A 20,762-nucleotide genomic window follows, 5' to 3' on the forward strand; every position below is an offset into this window, starting at 1 on the left:
CACATTACCCAGTCCATATCGGTATAGATTTCCAGCATGATATTTTTCCCCATTGAGATCTAATGTGTTTTTCAAAGTGTTCCTTTAATTTTTTTGAGCAGTGTATGTTTTTATTTCATTTCATCTGTCATCCAACCCCAAAACCTCCTTCAGCAGTACTCTGGAAGAGCCAGGAAGGTCTTTTAGTAACCTGCTATGGACACCATCCCTGTTCAAGGTTTATCCAATGGTAAACTCCTGAAAATAGATTTATCAGGTGACTGATATAAACCTGCAGATGCCTAGTTTTGAAAGGTGGTTATTGACCTGCTTGAGGACTGAATAGTGTCCCTTTCACCAAATCTATATAACCTTAATGGCCCTCAGGGGCAGCAGGATAAGGTAGAGTGCCAACATGTAGCCTCCAAATAAAATGTGATAACCTCATCTTATTTTGTGGCTTGTAGCCACTGCTTGAAATTTGTGACAAAGTCTTACTATTTAATAACCATGAAACACTCTCTCCTTTTTACTTGGTGGTATCCGTTTAGGATTAGTTGTGAATAAAAAGCAGACCACATGTTAACTGCAATGGTGAATTCTAGTTTATTTTACTAAAATCATGACCTAATGCTTGAAAGTAGGTCTTAAGTTGTTACTAGGGCAGCATTTTGATGTGAAGGTGTTGGCCAAATGATAAGGCAAAGGGTATTGTGCAGCTTTTGTAAATTAATGCAAGATCATTTGACAATGCCAGTATGGAGAAGGGAGTAACATCTCTCACATGGAGACTGGCTGTAGCTGCTTTCCCAGGTGGTTGACCACTGGGATCTCCATACAGGTTCCAGAGAGGGGGTGGAAGGAGTCTCTGGTTTGAATGTCTAGGTAGCTGCAGGAGTCCCAGGGATGTGTGCCCTGACTACTGATAACGCAGAATGTTACCAGCCACTGTTTATCCCATCATACACTCTTACAGCACCTGAGAGCAGCAGATAATGGAGTTCCTATGCAGGAGTCCTGGAGATTGTGGGGTCTACACCCACTGCTGAACAAGGTAGGCAAAGAGGGACTTCACTAGAGCATGATGTGTGAATATACACCTGCCAATCACTGTTTTTCTTAGGATACCATTACTAGGAAGAGTATTTCAGGTACTTGTATAGCGTCATCAATTTACGCAGCACTTTACATATATATTGTACATTCACATCAGTCCCTAACCCTCAAGGTGTACAATCTAAGGTCCCTAACTTACAATCATACATACACCTATTAGGGCCAATTTAGACAGGATCCAATTAACCTACCAGCATGTCTTTGGAGTGTGGGAGGAAACCAGAGGAAACCCATGCAGGCACAGGGAGAACATGCAAACTCCAGGCAGGTGGTGCAGTGGCTGGGATTCAAACCAACGACCCTAGTACTGCCAGGCAGAAGTGCTAACCATTTAGCCACTGTGCTGCCCCTGCTGAACGTACTGTCCAAAAATATTTTGAAATTAAGTGGTTGTGTGGGTTTTTTTCTTTTTTTTTTACCCCAACCAACCTAACCCCCCCCCCCCCAGTCTGGCATTGAAGGTTTCACCAGGCTACCATTTGACCATTGTTGCTGGACTTTTTGGCTGAGCTTTAACTCCTTAATTCTGAAGACATCGGTAATGTTCTGGACATGAATACTGAAATTTTGTAGATGGGCAACTATCCTGGTTTTGATAAGTGGCTCCAAATTAACTACTGCAGTAGGGAACAGACACAAAGATATTCAGCATCTTTCCAAATAACTGTTCTGCCTCTTTGGCACATTTGAAGGTCTTTTTATACACATGCTTACGTATCACAGTAATATTATAATCTTACTTTTATGGTAACGAGGCATTACATTGGCAAGCTAATTTCTAATCAGGACTTGAAGAAATGCAAACGTAATCAAAACCTTATTAGTTCCGTGTACAATACATAGGCAAGGATACAAAATAGAATACAATTTTATACATAATTTAAAAATTTCTTTTATAGTAACTTCATTCCGGGCTGTCTGAGACCATGTGCCCGAACTTAGACACTCATGCTACTCTTGATTGCAACAGAACCAACTATATGACCATGAATCAATCAAGGTTGGGGACCCCAAAACACCACATGGTGGTTAACCAGTGTGCTAGAACCTGATTAATTAAGTTACAACCCTTCCACAATGTTCATCTCCACTCTTCATTTCGAGCAGGATCTCCTTTCGAGAGCTTAACTTCCCCAAAAAAATGTCCAGACTGGAGGATACTTGCTTAAATTTTTATTTCTTCATTCCTCCTAACACACATGTAGGTTATCAACATTCAATGCTGTTGCTTCACAGGCAAATAATCTTGGTAACTACTCCAAGGGATAAAACTCAAGGCCCACTGCTATTCTTCTCCCCTTGTGGAGTGGAAATTTAGAACAGTAAATGCTTAGTTATTGAAGTATAAGTCCCTCACTACCCTAAAGGGGAAGTGCCTCTTCACAGATGTGTGTCCCTCAAATCTACTTCCCAATACCATCTCCACCTTTCACTATTAACTCTGCCTTGAGACTGACTGGGACATTGCTCAGCACCCTGAGGATATGACCCAAGTTAAAAGGGGCCTACAGTCAGTACTATAGCCCATGCAAACATGATCTGCTCTGTTAAGTCTCTAGCTGTAAAATCTGTTTATTTTTCTCTTTTTCAAGCTCCAGCCGTAAGCAGTGGGATAGTAGATCTGATCCTTATGCGAGTTTGATGTCTCAGAAGGAGAAGGAATGGGTGATCAAACTGCAAATGATCCAGTTACAAAGTGAAAATCCCCATCTAGATGACTACTACTACCAGGTACAGTTGAGGTGAAGGTTAAAAGCCACTTCAACCAGAATTTCCATTTGAATGAGTGGCCAGCAGGGAGTTGTCCTTTGCCAACATCTTGTGTCACACAAGGGCTCAGAATTCTAGATTTGCCCATCTGCTACAGTCCACTACAAATATCATATGGTTATAGTTTAGTAGATTGTGCTGGTTTTTGTAAAATTAAAAATGTTAATTGGTGAGGACTGGCCAAACAATATCGTTTTAACATTGTAAATCTTCTGCAGTACTGAAATTAGTAACCACCTGCGCCTGTATAAAACAATACTGCTAGTGCTGACATTTGTGCTCCTACAAGCAACAGTTATTCCTTGGTTTACACGCCACTAAAAACAATATTGTTAAACTGGCTGGGATTCTGAGTGTGCTGCTTCCTCAGGTTGGGTACAATACATCTAGCCCCATCCACACACATGATACTGAGCCTCCATGATCTACAGGTGCGTTCTTTACTCCTGACTTATACAGGAGCGGAGTCACATTTTTGACCCCAGAGATTTTCACAGTAGTACATGAAAAATCTGTTTGTGTGGCGTTCAGTGCTGTTATTGGAGTCTATGGAATCAAAATGTGCAATTCTGCCCCAAAGAAGCTTGTGCTCCCTTTTTTTTTTTTTTCCCCCCTTTGCACAAGTGGTGCAATGCTCAGGTGTGAACAAACCCATTGAGAGTGAGGAATCTTCATCTTGAGCATTGTTGCGTCTGAGTTGCACAACAAAATACTCAGGTATTGACAGGGCTTAAAAGAGAAGTACAGCCAAAGCTCATTGGAAGGGGCGACTGTAGTATGGTTGTCACTGACTCCCTAGCCCCCCATCATGCCCAAGGGGGCCAGGAAGCCTCAGGGTACAGGACCGGTGAACCGAAGCTCCCTAGTCCTGGACTTGCTCTCCCCGGGCGGCAGGATCTGAAGCACAGGAAGGCCTCAACGTGGCGCCCGGACCGCATGGGTCTGCAGAGGTGGCGCGGGCAGGAGAGCGCCTGGACAGGTCCCTACCCCTCATTTCGGGTGAGTGTCCCAGGGAGCTAATGCCCACATCCGTGGACCTCCTCCAGGATGACCTGTCTTCCTGACCAGAGGACGGGATGTCCCCTTGGCTGAGTGCCTTGGGCCTCCTGGCCGGCCTAGCTGATCCAGTGGCAGTCTTATCTGGCTACCCTGGCTACTAAGGACATTCAGATGCTTACCTTAATTTTGCAGCAGGCTTTTAAGGAGGAATTTTGGGAGGTTAAAGATACTCTGATTAGTAGCAAGGCAATCAAACTGTACAGTGAGTTCAAGCAGCTGTGGAGATGAGGGTCTCGGCCCTGGAGACCACCATGTCACAGTATCGGGACTATTTGTATTCCCTGAGCCAGCATCAGGATGATCTTGAGAATAGGAGTAGGAGAAATAACCTTAAGCTGCAGGGTATTCCAGAAGCTACACCCTCTATTGATCTCAGAACCATGGTTACAGCCATCTTGAATGCACTTTTGGTTAGAGCCAATACAAAAGGGATAACGGGCGCATGGTTTGGCAGCCCATGTATGTTTGAGTTCCAAATGGGCAGGGGTGAAGGTAGTCCAGTAAGCACTAAAAGCAAGCTGCTTAGGAGCGAAGCATAACTCTGCAGAAGGGAAAACAAAGAAACACCGCGCCTCTAAGTATGTACTGTGAAGGTATTTAATAAAAAGAGTAGTAGTAACTCACATCTTAGAATTTAAAAATGGGCTCATGGGTAAGAGGGTGAGACGTCTGTAGCCAGATGATATTGTGTGTCTGATCCAAAGAGGAGATCGATTGAGTCCATCAGCAGGTGGTGCTATGCATGTGCAACATGGATGGTAAGCCTGGTGGAATCTCCAAGGTGTCTGCCAGCAGATGGTGGCGCTTGTGTATATGCAGCAAAGATATCCGGGATCAGCACGTGGCTTCTGACGTCCTCAAAATGCAGCATTTTGATGACTTCAGACGCCACATGTGCTGGCTTACCATCCATGTTGCACATGCACAGCACCACCTGCTGATGGACTCAATCGATCTCCTCCCTGGATCAGACACACAACATCATCTGGCTACAGACGTCTCACCCTCTTACCCATGAACCTGTTTTTAAATTCTAAGATGTGAGTTACTAATCTTTTTATTCAATACCTTCACAGTACACACTTAGAGGCGCTGTGTTTCTTTGTTTTCACTTTTGGATAGAGCACCTACTGAGGCCCTGGAGCTAGGGTCAATAGCATCCAGGGTCCTGCTCTCTTGGATGCTGGGTGCCCCCCTGATACTTTTGTGTAGGGTGCATTTTTACAACATAGATGAGATCCTGAGAAGAGCCTGGCGCAGGGGTCCAGTGGACTTTGATGGGGCATCCATTCAAATTCTGCCTGATCTTTCTTGTCGCACCCTACAGTTGAGACATATTCTCAAGCCTCTGTTGGATAAGATTCATGAAGCTACTTATCGTTTGGGGTTTCTCCTTCTTTTTTTTTTTTTTTTTTTTTTTTCCCCTCTCTCCATGCGGAAAGGTGAACGTTCTATGACGGTTCGTACTCCTGCTCAGTTGCTCTGCTGGGGATCTCTCCTATCTCTGGTCCGGATTGGACAGCCCTGGATCTGCTTGTGCAGCCTACCCCAATCAAATGCCGTAGCAGCCTCGTGCTTCCTCTGTCAGAAGGAACAGACCCAGACCTGACCGGTCAGATCCGGGAGGGAGGGAAGTATGAAACTACCAGCTGGTGGCTGTCTCTGAGACTCTTCACCAGTAATGGCTAAAGTTTTCTGCTCTTTCTATTTGAAGCTTTATAATTTGCATACTCCGCTGTCATCCGAACAACTCGAAACCCACTGTGGGCAGATTGGTGAGTATTTAACGGCCTCTGGTCTTCCTACGATTTCTGCGGAAGCGATGGAATGTCTGGATGCTTCAATTTCTCCTGATGAGTTCTTTGGTGCTGTTAAGTCACTTAAACCTCAGCATCGGTTCCCAATGGTTTCACGGGGGGAGTATTCTAAAGCATTTGCTTCTATTTTGGTGCCTAGATTTGTGGCGGCCTTTAATTCTCGAGGGCAACTCCTTGCCCTTGGACTCGTTGAGGGCGCATATCATGATCATTCTGAAGGAGGGGGAAGGATCCCTCTGTGTCAGAATTGTAGGCCCATTTCCCTTTTTGAACGTGGACCTAAAGATATTTACCAAGACTCTTTACATTCAATTGTTGCCTTTCCTCCAGGAGCTAGTCCATCCTGATCAAGTGGGCTTTATACCATGCAAAGAAGCCAAAGACAATACTACTAGGGTCTTGAATGTTATTCACTGGGCCCATTCTCGCAAGCTTCCCCTGTGCCGGCTTTCTGCGGATGCTGAGAAGGCCTTTGACAGGGTAGATTGGCTGTTCTTGAAGGAGACGCTCCGATACATAGGTGTGTGTCCGGGATTCCTGGCTTGGATTAAAGCCATCTATTCCTACCCTTTAGCGGCTGTCAGTACCAATGAGGCCACCTCTGCGTATTTCTCCCTGTCCAATGAGACTTGCCAGGGTTGTTTTTTTGTTTTTCGCCAATGATCTTTATTTTGACTTTGGAGCCCCTTTTGTGTCATGTGCGTTTTTTGAATCACAATGTTCAGGGGGTTCTCATGGGCAAGACGGAGCATAGGGTGGTGGCATTTGCTGACTACCTTTTGTTCTTCATGGGGGCCCCCCAAGGTTACATTGCCCAATCTCTTAGAGCTATCTCGCTATGTGGCTCTTTCAAATTTCAAAATTAATAGCAACAAGTCAGTTTTTGAATGTTACTATGCCCGATGGTAGGTTTCGGGCAGTTTGTGCCTCCTTTCAGTTGGCCACCTCATCGTCCTACCTGTGGGGCTAAAATTACCCATACTATGGATCAGTTGTTCCAAGCCAATTACCTTCTTGCTCTGGCTGCTGTCACGGCGGATTTGCACAAATGGAATGATCTTGCCCACTCTTGGATGGGGAGGAATGCCATACTTAAGATGAATGTTATGCCCCGCCTTCTATCTCTCTTCAAGATGCTCCCAATTGCAGTCCCTTTTGGCGTTTTTAAAGAAGGTGAGGGGTGTGTTTCTGCATTTCATATGGGCAAAGTCTCCACCGCAACTTTCTCATTCCTATTTGCCATTGTCTAAGAGCCATGGAGGGATGGCTTTCCCAGACCCTGTTAGGTACTATCAAGCTATTCATTTTGGCTAGAATTCTATCCTGGTGTAGAGAGAGGGGTCTTCGGCAATGGGTTGAGATGGAACCATGTGCAGTTGATGCTCCTCTTCAGTGTCTTCCATGGTTGGATTCCAACAAATTCCCGGCCATTAGGTCCCATCCTTTGTTGAGCACCTCCTTGGGAGTTGCACGAGGTTGTGTGGAAGGCCGACTTGTCTCCCGTTTTGTATCCCGTTTTGGGTAACCCTTGCTTTTCGCTGGAGATTTTGGTCTCTATTGGTGGGTTGCTCTTTCAGTCTTCGAAATTTTATGTCTGGGCCCCGGCTGAAGTCTCCAATGGAAATAGGGCAGTTGTTTGCTCCTCCCTTGGTTAGTTGGAGGTTACAACAACTTGTTAATTTCTTGTCTTCCTTGATTCATAAGGGAGTAGACCTGGGTCCTAGTACTCCTTTTGAGGATCTTTGCGTTACTCCTGAGCCCACCTCACATGCCATCTCATCGGCTTACAAGTTGCTTAGCCATCCAGATGACCCATTTGTGCCCCCGTTCCTTCTCAAATAGGATGATATTTTCGTCTGATCAGAGAGACCACATCTTGTATGTTGCCCATTGTTCCTCTGTCTCCAGTAAACATCAGGAATTTGGGTATAAACTGCTTACACGGTGGTATAGGGTTCTGTTACTCCTGCATAAGATCTTCCCTGAGGCCCTGAAGGTTTGTTGGCACTGTAAGGAGGAGGATGGCTTGCTCTTGCTTATCTTTTGACCTTGTAGGAAACAGACTGCTTTTTGGGCACAGGTGAGGGACCTGATTAAACTCCTGACTGGGTTTGACCTGGAGGATGACTCTGCTGCTGCACTCTGATCTCTCTAGGAAACGTTTCTATTTGCTCAATTCTGCTCGGGCCTGTATACCTGCTCTCTGGAAGCAGGAGGCTCCCCCCTCTGTTTCTATGTGGTTATTCAGGGTAGAGGACATTCACACAATAGAAAGTATCATGGCAGCAGTTTGGGGTCAGGAAGCTTGAAATCCCTTCATCCTCATTTTGCACCTTTTCTTCTCACATTTTCTCTGACAATAGCCTGGTCTGTTTGTACGGACGTTCGGCCCAGTGTGCAATACTTTGCTGTTTTTGGAACTGTCAACTTGAATCTCTCTGTATTTGGACTGCACCTGGTTCGTTGTCTTATTTCCTGGCATCTACTCTTTCGCCTTATTTTTGTTTGTTTTTAATATGAAAAAGCTGTTTAAAAAAAGAATGTTAAAAAAAAAAAAAAAATCGTTGGCTGCAGTGTCTGAATTCTCAGTTCTCAGCCTTGGAGCCAGTGGGGGGGCAGATGTAGCATCCACCTAGGTAAGTATGATTTAAAAAATAACCCCATGCTTCTTTCTTAAAGAACTGAAATCCGTTGAAAGGGGTGCGGGCCATGGATAGAAGGACTTGATGATGCTGAACATTCCTCAGCCAGGAAATAAGGTGGTCTCTATCAGACTGGCTGCATGTTTTTAATGCAGTCTGTGAAGCTTTTGGTGTTCAGTGAAATCAGAGTATGCAATTTCAGGACAGGAGATGTGCCTGTACAACTGGTAAAAGCTTTACCAGTTTTTTTTTTTTTTGTTTTTTTTTTTTTATATTTTATTTTCGGGCCAAGTACCTTTTTCTCAAAGTATAGAAAACTAACTGGTGACCTTGCTATAGAAAACCAGTATCTTAGTAAAATCCTGTGCACTGAACAGATATTTCAGAATTCGGAGATATGTAATGAAGTGGGGGGGGGGTGTTCTGTAGCCCAACTTGGGAGTGCAGCTGATACACCATAGAGAACAATGCAGTGAATAAGCATAGTCACAGTAGGACAGGAAGTGACAATGGATCTTCAGGTGAATATCCAGCAAAAAATTAATGAATGCAGCCACTACATCCAAGGACAAATGAGCACCAATGTATAGCTTTTTTTGGTTTAGATAGAACTATATATTTAATAAAGATTTTTTTTGTTGTGGACTTTGGCTAACTAGAAGACATGATTGGGCAGCACAGTGGCTCAATGGTTAGCACTTTCTGGCAGCACTGGGCTTGTCGGTTCGAATCCCAACCACAGCATCACCTGCCTGGAGTGTGCATGTTCCCCCTGTGCCTGCATGGGGTTCCTCCAGGTACCATGGTTTCCTCCCATGCTCCAAAGACATGCTGGTAGGTTAATTGGATTCTGTCTAAATTGACCCTAGTATGTGTATCTGTGAATGACCTTGGATTGTATGTTCCTTGAGGGATAGGGACTGATGTGAATGTACAATACATATGTAAAGCACTGCGTAACTTGATCGTGCTATACAAGTACCTATAATAAATTAAAGGTATGATTCAATTTCTTTTTGTTTGTGGGGTGTTTTTTTTTTGTTTTTTTTTTTGTTTTTTTATGCAGACCTACTATGAGAGACTGGAGCGGCGGTTAGCGGAGGAAGAATTTTTGGGTGAGCGCAAAAAGAAGGAACCTCCTAAACTTGTCACTCCCTATATCCAGAAAGCGGAGACCTATGAATCGGGTATGATGTTTAAAATATCATATAAAATCTCATAAGCTTAACGTAATGTCAATAGTCATTAACATTTTGAAGTCTACAGTTTTCATTAAAACGCCTGGTGATCGTGCTACGAAGGTCTCTGTTCAGGCACCTCTGGAAGTGCCTGATAAATTGTATCTAATTGTGCTGCTGCACTCACATGAAATCAATCAGCTTCCAGGTTTTTTTTTTTGTCAAAGCTTAAAGCAGAACAGTACTCTTCTCTGTTCTAGTGATGCGGCATCTTCGAGTTCAGTGCCCGGCTGCGGTCACTGGCGAGTTGAGGATGATTTCACTCCTGCACATACGTAGGAGTTACTCAGATTCGGCATTGCCAAATTTGTACAGAGAGCTGTGCGTGCATGGCTCACTGTACAACGGCGGACAGGCAGGTAAGTAGTTTTAATGCAGGAGAGACCAAGCATGTCTCTTCTGCATGAAAAATCGTGCCTGTTTGCGAATTTTAGTTGCTTGGCCTAAAGTTCCACTTTAACTGAAAAAGCTGAAGTTGGAAGCTGAATGGCTACCATGCACAGCTGCACCAGACTTTGCACCCTCCAGTTTTAGTAAATTAACACCATTGTGTGGTGAAAAACTTTGGTCTGCTGTTGTCACCGTAGGAAACTTAGTCCAAAGAAATGCCATACAGCCATTGCTGGAAAATGTTAACTGGAAGAGGCTGCAGTAATTTCCCAGCCCCACTGCTCAGATGACATGGGCACTTTTAAATGCCCTTCAGTTGGGGTGTACCACCTTGACTATCTAAACTGAAGAATAAAATTTTGTTCTACTCAAGTCTACCAGATCTTAGACTGATGACTGCATTAGGTGTGGGGTTTTTTTTGTTTGTTTTTTTTTGGGGGGGGGGGGGGTTTCAGGCTAAGAACATTTTCTGTATGTAGGCACGCTCCTATTGACCCTGCCAGATATCCAGTGTTCTTGTAATATACAGGGATTGGACAAAATTATGGAAACCCTACATGATTTGCAGGTGTGAAAGTGACAACATATTTCATGTTGAAAGTGGAAATGGTGTAACACTGTTGAGACACCTAGCTAACGGGTGGGAAGCCTCACTTTCATCATTCACTGAGTGTGCTGTTAGTAATATGGAGTCATGTCAGAGGTTACGGAGCTTCAAACTGGTGCCTCTGTGACTAAAGTTGCTAATTTATTTGCCTTGTCATGAGGTACAGTATCAAATGTTATGATGGCATATACAGTTTCCAGGAAAATGTTATCCGAGCATAAGCACTGTCAACTGAACGAAAGAGACTAAAGGACATTTTGTGCAGGATTGTGACCCGGAATCAGAAAGCTGCTGCAAAAGTGACTGCAGAGCTCAATCTCGGTCTTCCAAAGCACGTGTCCACAAAAACTGTGTGGAGGGAACATTCATGGGTGAGCTGCAATTGCCAAACCACTAGTGACCGATTATTACTGCTCAGAAAAGAGATTGGTGCAATACCCATAAATGTGGGCTATTGATTAATGGAAGATTGCAGTATGGTCTGATGAGTTGAGCTTCACACTGTTCCCAACCACCGGACGTGTTTACGGTGTTAAACAGTCTCAAGCTTACATCCTGTGACATCGGTAAAGCGTGGTGGTGCAATCATGGCTTGGGCAGCAATACCTTGGTATTCTGCAGGACTCCTCACCTTGAAAAGTAGAGTCCCTGAGAACTACTATGTACAAATTTTGGCCGACCATGTGCACCCCATGATACAGACATTGTTTCCTGGAGACAGCGCCATTTATTAAAATAATGCTCCGATTCACACAGCTGGTGTTGTCAAATTGTGGTTTGTCATGCATACAGATGGAAGTCTTGCACCTTCCACGAGTGCCGCAGTATCATAGAGCCGCTATAGTCAATTGGGAGGACAAGGTTCAAGCTAGTTTTCCACCTCCTGGCATTTCTGTGGGAACTGGAATGTTTTTTGCATGAAGAGTGGTATCAGATTCCATTATCCACCATCCAAGACGTATAGTTCTTAATTCCCAGGAGACTTCAGGCCATCTTGGATGCCAAAGGTGGTCCAACACCATATTGGATAATTTTTTGTTTTTACCTGGTGTTCCATACTTTTTTTTTTTTTTTTTTTTTGTCCAACACCTGTATGTGTACTGAACTAAAATCTCAAGGTTTTCTTCTTTTCAAGCTACCCACTTTCCATGTAATGAAGATAAAAGGAGAGGGAAGTGTTTGTAGTTCAAATCAGAAGAGTAGTCTAGGGTGACAACACTGCTCCTCCATAGGTACAGTACGTCAATAAGCATTGTTGCCCTAGGATAAAAAGTTACTAGCAGGCATGTTGTGAAAAAGAGAAAAGGTGAGGAGAACATGAAAAGAGGAGTAATGCAGCCACCACATCTAATGACTGGTTAAAGCATTACTTTTATTTCAGCCAGCGGAAAAAGAGATTTATTACACCACACAAACTAGGCGGACGGTGGAACCCCCAAGCAGACACCTCGCCGCTAATCGGCAACTGCAGCTTATTGGCAGCAGCCACTGTTCAAGGAAAGTTTGTCCCGTCAGAAGTCGATCAAATTACTTCTGTCAAGCGGAGACAGCCACAAGCAAACAAGATTCAGCTGCTGAAATGGTCAAATTTAAATCCAAATATATCATTTGTCTTTTTAGTTTAGAAGAGCTTTAAAGTCTTGGCTGACTTGACCCAAAAAAGACAGTTAAGTTTTGAATGTACATTTGAAAGTTTATCCATGGCTTTTAAATTTTTTTTTTTTTTCCTATTTTTTTTTTTTTAGTGGTTCACATTGAAGGTTCTCTTGGACAGGTGGCAGTTTCAACCTGTTACAGCCCCAGGAGAGCTATAGATGCCATTTCCTATGTAATGCCAGATGAGGCAAGTATTAGGTTTGTTTGACATGTTTCTACTGATGTTGTAAAAGTAAACAAAAATGAGCTGTAATCAGGTATTTCAAAAGTACCAAATTAACGTGAAGCATGGCAAACCGATCTCATGCATCTGAGTACTTGTGTACACTAGCACTTGGCTTTGTGCTAGAAGTATTTAATCTTTTGGTGTTTTTCTTTTTAGGATATTAAAGCTCTTGGTTACCAGAGGCTGAGGGTGCTCAAACACATTGAAAAGGCTAGTCAACTTTGTGTTTTCTATTTAAAATGCTGACTAGACAGTTTTTAGTCTGTGTGAATTTGTTCTGTACAATATAATTTAAGGTAAACTAACATTTTTTTATTATTTTTTGTGAGATGCAGTTTTAGATGTCCATCTTCAGCATATTTTTCAATCTTAAAAGCCTGGTTTTTGGGCTCATTATATGCAAAGAAAATGCTAGCTGCTTAAAAACAATACAATCCTCTTTGGCTGGATCTAATCGCTAAGCACAAAAGTTTTTATGGCTGGTTCACACTATTGAAACAGTCCAGATGTGTTCCGGATGCGTTTTTTGCATGCACGTTTTTGATGCATTCCAGTTAATTCTCTCTCTCTTCTTTTCTCTCTCTTCTTTTCTCTCCTTTTCTCTCTCCTTTTCTCTCTCTCCTTTTCTCTCTCTCCTTTTCTCTCCCTTCTTTTCTCTCCCTTCTTTTCTCTCCCTTCTTTTCTCTCCCTTCTTTTCTCTCCCTTCTTTTCTCTCCCTTCTTTTCTCTCCCTTCTTTTCTCTCCCTTCTTTTCTCTCCCTTCTTTTCTCTCCCTTCTTTTCTCTCCCTTCTTTTCTCTCCCTTCTTTTCTCTCCCTTCTTTTCTCTCCCTTCTTTTCTCTCCCTTCTTTTCTCTCCCTTCTTTTCTCTCCCTTCTTTTCTCTCCCTTCGTATTTTTCAAACAAAACCAAATAAAAAAATTAATGGTGAATAAGAGAAAAATGGCTAAGGGGAGAAAGGAGCTAATTAGGGCTGACTAAGGTTAAACCGGCAGTAAAGTTAGGAATTAAAGAAAAATTTAAAAAAAAAGCGTGCATAGGGTTTTTATAACAAGAGACTCTGGTGGTCTCTTCTGTTTATAAATGTCCCTCCTGCCTGTCAGTGATCTGAACCATGCATGCACAGCTCAGGCCACATTTACCGCACACTGTGTGCCGCGGTGATTCCCATGCACATGTGCGAGTGAGATGTCACCTTTTGGCCTCCCCGGCAGATGGGCTTCCCCTTCTCCCAGGACACGGAATGTGACTCGTAGCCTCAGCTTTGTATGTGTTTCAATGAGCCAATGTGGACAGGATGGTGGCCTTCCTCCACTCAGCTCTGATTACAGGGAGCTCTGTGCTCTAGCTCTGCAGTGTGTGTGGTGTCAGATCCCCGTCCCCTGCTTTCGGCTGTTCTAAAAAACGCACAGATCAAAGGATTTTTCTGAAGGCTCTACAGGTGAAATGGCTGCAGATAAACATGTAAGATCTGCTTAATCTGTGTATCACTTGAGGCTAGTCACTTCACTGGATTTAAATCGCATGTCTGGCTTTTGATCTCCTTGACTCAATACTTTGGATCACTGACATGCATATTTGGAGTGGTGACTTGCTGCAGGACCGTCTGTGTCGTGACTTTGTATGTGAACTAATCGGCATAAAGAGTAGCAAGAGTAGTCGATGCTTGGAACAGACTTCCAGCTGAGGTAGTCTGAATATACTTACTATTGACTAACATCCTTGGAACAAACCTAGATCTATACTTAAGACAAAAAAATTCATCTATTTGAAGAAAAATATGGTAGACTTGATGGACCATGTGTTGTTGTTTTTTTTTTTTTTTTTTTTTCCTGCCATCCGTTTTTTCTATGTTTCTAAGCTTCTCCAATGTTAGCTTTGGTGTGTGTGTGTGTGTGTGTGTGTGTGTGTGTGTGTGTGTGTGTGTGTGTGTGTTTCTCCCCCATATGGGTTTCTTCATTGGCTTCAGTTTCAGATAGTTCAGTGTAATGAGATTTGACATGGCCATTCAGTAAGCTCCTATGCTACCCAGAAAGTGTATTGTGTTTGCACTGTTGGGGGACTGCATATACGTTTGATGAAAGGGACTTTGTCTGGGTTTCAGCTCTTCATAAAGTTGCTGGAGGTGGAAGAGACTGAGAGGAAAATACCTCACATGCCTGAAGACCAGCATATCCGCTACCAACAAAAACAAAGCTACAAAGTTCAAAGCATCTATGAAGCGCTGAAGATTGGAGTGTGCAGCTGTGATGAGTAAGTGGGATTCCCCAACTGTCAAAGTGCAATATTGTATTACTGCGTTTTTGTATAGTTATTTTACAAGGTGTAATAGCAGAAATTGTTTGGACACCGGGCCAGATTTAGTCTGTCTGATCTGGGGTGCAGTAAAAAATGTCAGGGGGGCAGAGAATGTGAGGTCAGCAGGGCAGTGTACGGTGGTTTATCAGGGCAGCGGATCGGGTCAGTAGTTTTTAGGGAAGAGGCAATTAGTTTGTAGAGCAGTGTACAGTGGGTTACCAAAAGGCGGAGGACAGGGTCACTGCCTGCAAGGCACTCGTGTTCTCCTCTTCCCCATACAGATCATAGCTGAGATTGGTATCCCTTTTACATTATTTAACTGGCTCCTTTAGCTGCCAATCCCATCAAGGACTTTCACAGGTCAGAACTGCAACATGGCAACCAGCTACACATTGTGCAGATCAAGTCTGTAAGAGAATCAGATGTCAGCTGTTGTGTTATTTGAGGAAGATGAAATCTGTTGAGTTCCTTGTGTGTAGAGTGGGCAGTGCCAGAAAGGTCATCTAGCACCCAAGGTGAAGATGACAAGCTGCGCCACCCCTCCCAATGTGTACGCATCATGTCTCAGAAGAAATCCCCCCCCCCTTAAAAAAAAAAAAATGCACCAATCAATACTCACCCCTAAGCATAAACTCCTTATGCAAGCCAGAATACTTTCCAAACAAAAATTTCCCCATCCTCCGTCCAAATTCCCCCTCCCAGCATATATCTTTGTCCCTAATCTCACCTTCTAGCTCAAATCCCACTCTTAGCACAGATCCTCCCCTTCAAAATCCTCCCTTCTAGCATAAATTCTTCCCACAAATCCCCCATAACACAAATCCTCTCCTCTAAATCCCTCCCCCCCAGCACAAATCCTCCTCCCAAATCCCCACTCCTAGCTTGAATTTTCCCCACCTCAATTCACTCATAGCATAAATTCTTCCACTAAAATCCCCCCCCCAGTACAAATCCTCTTTCCTCTTAAAACTTCCCCTTCCAAATTACCTTTTCCAGCACAAATTTCCCCTTCCTAGTACACATCTTCCCCATTCCTCCTAGTACAGATCAGATTGTATGGTAAATGGCTTGATTACCCACCCCCTATCTCCTCCAAGGACTGCTCATCTCCCAGAAATGTGGGTAGTAGCGGGTAAGCAAGCTGTGTACCATCCAATCTAAGAGCGATCCTGTGTAATCTGCCATATGGGGGACTGCTGTTATGACAGGAGGGGGGAGACCAGTGGTGTATTTAGGTTTTGTGCTGCCCTAGGCAACACACAAAAATCTGACACCCCCCCCCCCCCCCCCTTCCCCCGGCCCACTCCCCCACCTGTGAGTTCTGAGCTCACCACCGTCCTGAGAGAGAAGAGAGACAGTCACCATCACAGCTTTCCGGAATCCCAGCTCCCTTACCGTAGTCTCACGGCTGCTCCCCGGCTCCATTTCACTCTGCTATTCCTCCGGCACTTGTCGCCCAGCCTCGGGGCCTCCTTGGTGCAACGCAGGACAACCAGTGTTCCTTCTTCCAGGAGGCGCCACCGCCCCTCCTAAAAATTGTCGCCCAAGGCAGACGCCTTGTTTGCCTTGTGGCAAATACGCCCCTGGGAGAGAGCTCAGAGAGTCCACACCTCCTCCTGGCTCTCCGTCTGTCCGGACCTCACTCCACCATTTAATGACTGATCTGGAAGATCAGTGCCAACCTGAGTCTACTGCCTAATGTCCTCGATCTAGTAAAAATAAGAGCACTGGGAAAATGGTGTCTGGGAACTAGAAGTGCAAACCTTTCCTATTTTCTTTCCCACTGTGCAGTTGTTGCATCACAGCAATGTACAAGTAAGCTGCTATGAGACTATGCCCTTGATAGTAACCCCCCAAATTTAAAGTAGTAGAAAATTACATTGTGAGTGAAAATCGCCTGTAAATACTTTTAGAGATATTGGCAGCTAAAGTAGTGCATTAGTTATAGTTCCCATCTGGAGAAGTGTTATAATGTTGACTTGGGGGTCCTAAAAATTTTATTTCAGGAATTTTTGCTGAGTGTAGTATAGGTAAGCATCTATGCTTAGCTTACATTTATCACACAATATAATCAGCATCACTTTCTTTAGTGAATCAGAAAATGAGTTTCTGCAAATTCTGCAAGTTGGGAAGGGGAAGAAGCTGGTTGCTCGGCTCCTCCGGTTCCTCCACAGTGAACAGGCGGTGGAAATCCTTTTGACTGTTGTCCAGCATTTGTCCTACCTCATAAAGAATGACACCAATGAAAAGGTAAAAATGTTTTTGGTAGCTTGTGGTCTTAAGGGGCTAATATAACATTAATACTGTGATACGGTCTACACAAGTACGAAGATTATGGAAAAAGAACACGCTTTCTTCAGTAGAAGCCATGTGATGGCTTCTCTGTTTGCAGTGGGAAAGGGTTAGAGTCTTGGTCATGTTTTATGGTCTGTGTCCTCATTATCCACTTTGTGAACTGATGGTAAGGGCAATTCTCTCCAACAGGGACTTGACTGGCTCTTCTGTTTTCAAAGCTTCAATTTAAAGGTTCCATGTAGTCCAGAGTTAGTAAATTGAACAAGCTAGGGTTGATTTAATAAAATTGAAGAGAACAAAATCTGGTGCAGCTCTACATTGAAACTAATCGGCTTCCAGGTTTTTTGTCAAAACTTAACTGCACAAACTGAAGGTAAAGTTAATTGGCTACCATGCACAGCTGCACCAGATTTTGTACTCTACACTTTTAGTAAATCAACCCGAATGCCCATAAATATGAGGTGTATCTAGAAAGTAATGAGACTGTTAAGTTTATTGAACAATTTTACAATTGAACATGGTCTCCTTCAAAGTATGCACCTTGTGAGTGTACACAACGCTCCCAGTGACTTTTCCATTCTTCATAGCATCCCTGGAAGTCTTCAAGTGGGATAGCGTTCAGAGCCTGCGTAGTGGCTCTTTGGATGTTATCCACAATACCAAAATGGTGTCTTTCCAGTCCTTCATCTTTGGGAATATGAAAATCGCTAGGAGCCAAGTCAGGGCTGTAGGGTAGACTGGGAAGCACCGTGATGCGTTTTTCAGCCAAAGCATTGTCATGATAAAGGATCCAAGTTGAGCTGATCTCAGGATGCACACAAAAAGCTCTCAGGCGATCAAGAACTTCCAGGTAAAATCTTTGATTCACAGCTTGACCACTAGGTACAAATTCCTTTTTATGGACAATTTCACGTGAATCAAAAAATCCAATGACCATTGATTTTCAATTTTTGGTTTGCTCATTCGAGCTTTCCTGGAGCGAGGTGACCTGGGTGTTTCTTCATCTCAGGATCGTACTCAAAGTTCAGAATGGCAAATGCCCAGGATTCCTCTCCCATGTTCACATGATGCAAAAAATCAGGCTCTCTTTTTAAACGAGCCAACAGATCATGGCAAAAGTTGACTGTGGTCCTTCTGATTAGCTGACAAGGTCTTTGGAACAAGTTTTGTGCACACTTTTCTCATGTTCAAATCCTGAGTCACAGCTTCATGAACAATTGACTTGGTAATTCCCATTTCCTCTGCAATCATTCTGATAGTGAGCTGTAAGTCATGGTTGAGAACAGACCTCACTTCAACCACATTCTGTTCTGTTTGATGAAGATGAACCAACGATCAGGACGCCCCTCTTTAACATCACCTCAACCTTCCTTGAAGGCCTTGTACCATCGATAGTGCAGCTTCTCTATAAGCTTTCCTCAGCATTTCCAAAGTTGCAATTTTTATCCAATTTCACACAAAATGTTATTGCGTATCACTGTTCCAAACTTTTTTTCTTAATACAAGGCTCTGCAATAGGGTGTCACAAAAAATGTCTCAACTCTGTCAGGGCTGGAATGCAACTGATCAGTGTTCTAACGTATACCTGGCACCCCCACCCCAAGTGACCTTAGCCAGCTTCTCTCTTCACAGAGCACTTCTTGAGTGTAAGAACTTCATTTTCATTTTTTAGAAACCCCTCTTATGCTGATTGAACTGAAATTATTTTGTGCACAATCCTGTACTTAAAGGTTTTTTGTCTTCCCTGCTTGTAAAGCGTGTCCTTGATTTTATACACCTGTGGCAATGAGGGTCATTGGAACACCTGAATCCAATGATTTGGAGGGGTGTGCCAGTACTTTTGGCAATATTGTGTGTGTGTGTGTATAATAAAAAAAATATATATAATCTCCATCCACTATATGAAAAGGGACTGTCATGACCATTCCACCTTTTTAAGGTTTTACAACTCTTAAAGGTAAATTCTCTACTTTTCAAGCATCTATTGTTGGAATGGTTATGTGAATGAATTTCTGTTTTTTGTAGTCTCTTCCAGTACTCTATGGACCTCTAACGTCTATAATTAATGAACTGCCATTTACTGAGCTAATCCGAGTAATTCAAGAACTTACCAGGCCTTTGCCAGAGAGCCCAGATTTGCCGCTTACATTGGCGTTCCAGAACCAGGTATTTAAGTATTTCTCTGGCACTCAGGTACTGCACACCCTATACTTACAGTAACACCTCATATACTCTATAGCTCATACAGTCATGGCGTATGTGAAAATGTGACACCATTTTACTCAGCTAGTCTTTTGGACTGTGTACTCAGGGATCAGGAGAGAAGTGTTCTAACTCCATGTTTTCTTTGTGGTCTGTCCCTGCTGGAGATTCCCTTTTTTTTTTTTTTTTTTTTTTTTTTTTTTTTTTTTCTTCCTAGTGACTTTCTGGTAAAAAAAAAAATGTAAGGGGGGGGGGTGTAGAGGGGCAGAGAGGGAATTTTGTAATTTGGACAGTTGTCACTAGAACATATGTTCCCGTTGCTAATTTGTCGACCATAAAATGTAGTATATCCCTTCAAAACAAATAGTGGTGCATCTGTCCAGTAGGAACATGGATGGAGCTGGCTAATTGTAAAAAATAAATGAAGAGGTCTCTTTTTTTACTATTTTTATATCTTAATATGGGGTGACGCCAACACAAATGTCTATAAGGCACCATCCCTCTAATACAGTGGTTCTCAACCTGTGGGTTGCGACCCCTTTGGGGGTCGAACAACCTTTTCACAGGGGTCGCCTAAGACCATCAGGACACACATTTCTGATGGTCTTAGGAACCGAGACAGAGCTCCTCTATCCATCTCCAGGCAGGTCTGCCCACATGTAGACTCTATGATGTAGTGGTGAGGGCGGCCGGAGGGGCTCGGCAGGGTGTCCCGCACTCCCGGCTTGCTGCGAGCCTCTCACGCAGAACTAACGCCAGCACACTGACTGGCCCGCTCACTGTGCGTTATGAGCGTCTGGCCAGGCTGGAGGCTCCTCCCCTGCAAGGGGTGGGTCGGAGGTGCCCCGCTGCCACCCATTGGCTGCCCTTGCACCTGATGCATGTTTCCCTGGGTGGACAGCTGCTCACAACAGCTGGATATGTGAGCCGGGCCCCCCTTTGCCTCCGGGGAGGGGGGATCTGGTTACCCGCAGAGCGTGTGCCCTACAGCCGCTCACCTCCCACGGAGGCTTCTCCTCACAGCACTTGTACGAGGGCTGGCAACGGGGCACATGGCCCGCTAGAGGGAAGTACACAGCGACCAGCAATCCCAAACTTTCCAGGGTCATAGAAGGAGCCTCAGCACAGACGACTTGGTGTGGGAGAGGGCTGATATCCCTGAGGGGAAGGGAGGGAATACTGGCCATACACACTTCAATTTTACTATCAGATCCAAATGGCAATCTGATTAACTTCTGTTTCCATCAAATTCCTTCAGTCGATTGACCAGGGTGCAAAATGAAAACTCTTTCTGATAATCTGATCATTAGTACTCCTCTGTCAAGGGCTGGTCATGTCAGTTCATGCGAAAATATCCAAAGGGACAGGCACAAAAATGTTCTCGTACAATCACAGAAGGAACTATTGAAAATACATCCTGCATATCAGATATTTACATTACGATTCATAATAGTAGCAAAATTACAGTTC

General features: G+C 43.8%; 1 protein-coding gene across 1 annotated transcript in view; it reads left to right on the forward strand.

Moving 5' to 3' along the window:
* The window catches only part of PATL2 (PAT1 homolog 2), a 58,647-nt gene that overhangs the window by 25,274 nt on the left and 12,611 nt on the right, over positions 1–20,762 (forward strand). The window contains exons 10-16 of the mRNA XM_089677982.1: positions 2,688–2,826; positions 9,450–9,570; positions 12,364–12,461; positions 12,657–12,710; positions 14,602–14,750; positions 16,886–17,045; positions 19,116–19,256. Of these exons, the coding sequence (XP_089534108.1) occupies positions 2,688–2,826; positions 9,450–9,570; positions 12,364–12,461; positions 12,657–12,710; positions 14,602–14,750; positions 16,886–17,045; positions 19,116–19,256 (862 nt within the window). The remainder of the gene's footprint in view (positions 1–2,687; positions 2,827–9,449; positions 9,571–12,363; positions 12,462–12,656; positions 12,711–14,601; positions 14,751–16,885; positions 17,046–19,115; positions 19,257–20,762) is intronic.

Source organism: Staurois parvus, unplaced genomic scaffold, assembly GCF_062004578.1.
Source record: "Staurois parvus isolate SC_StPar_1 unplaced genomic scaffold, SC_StPar_1.0 ptg000195l, whole genome shotgun sequence".
NCBI classification, from domain to species: Eukaryota; Metazoa; Chordata; class Amphibia; order Anura; family Ranidae; genus Staurois; species Staurois parvus.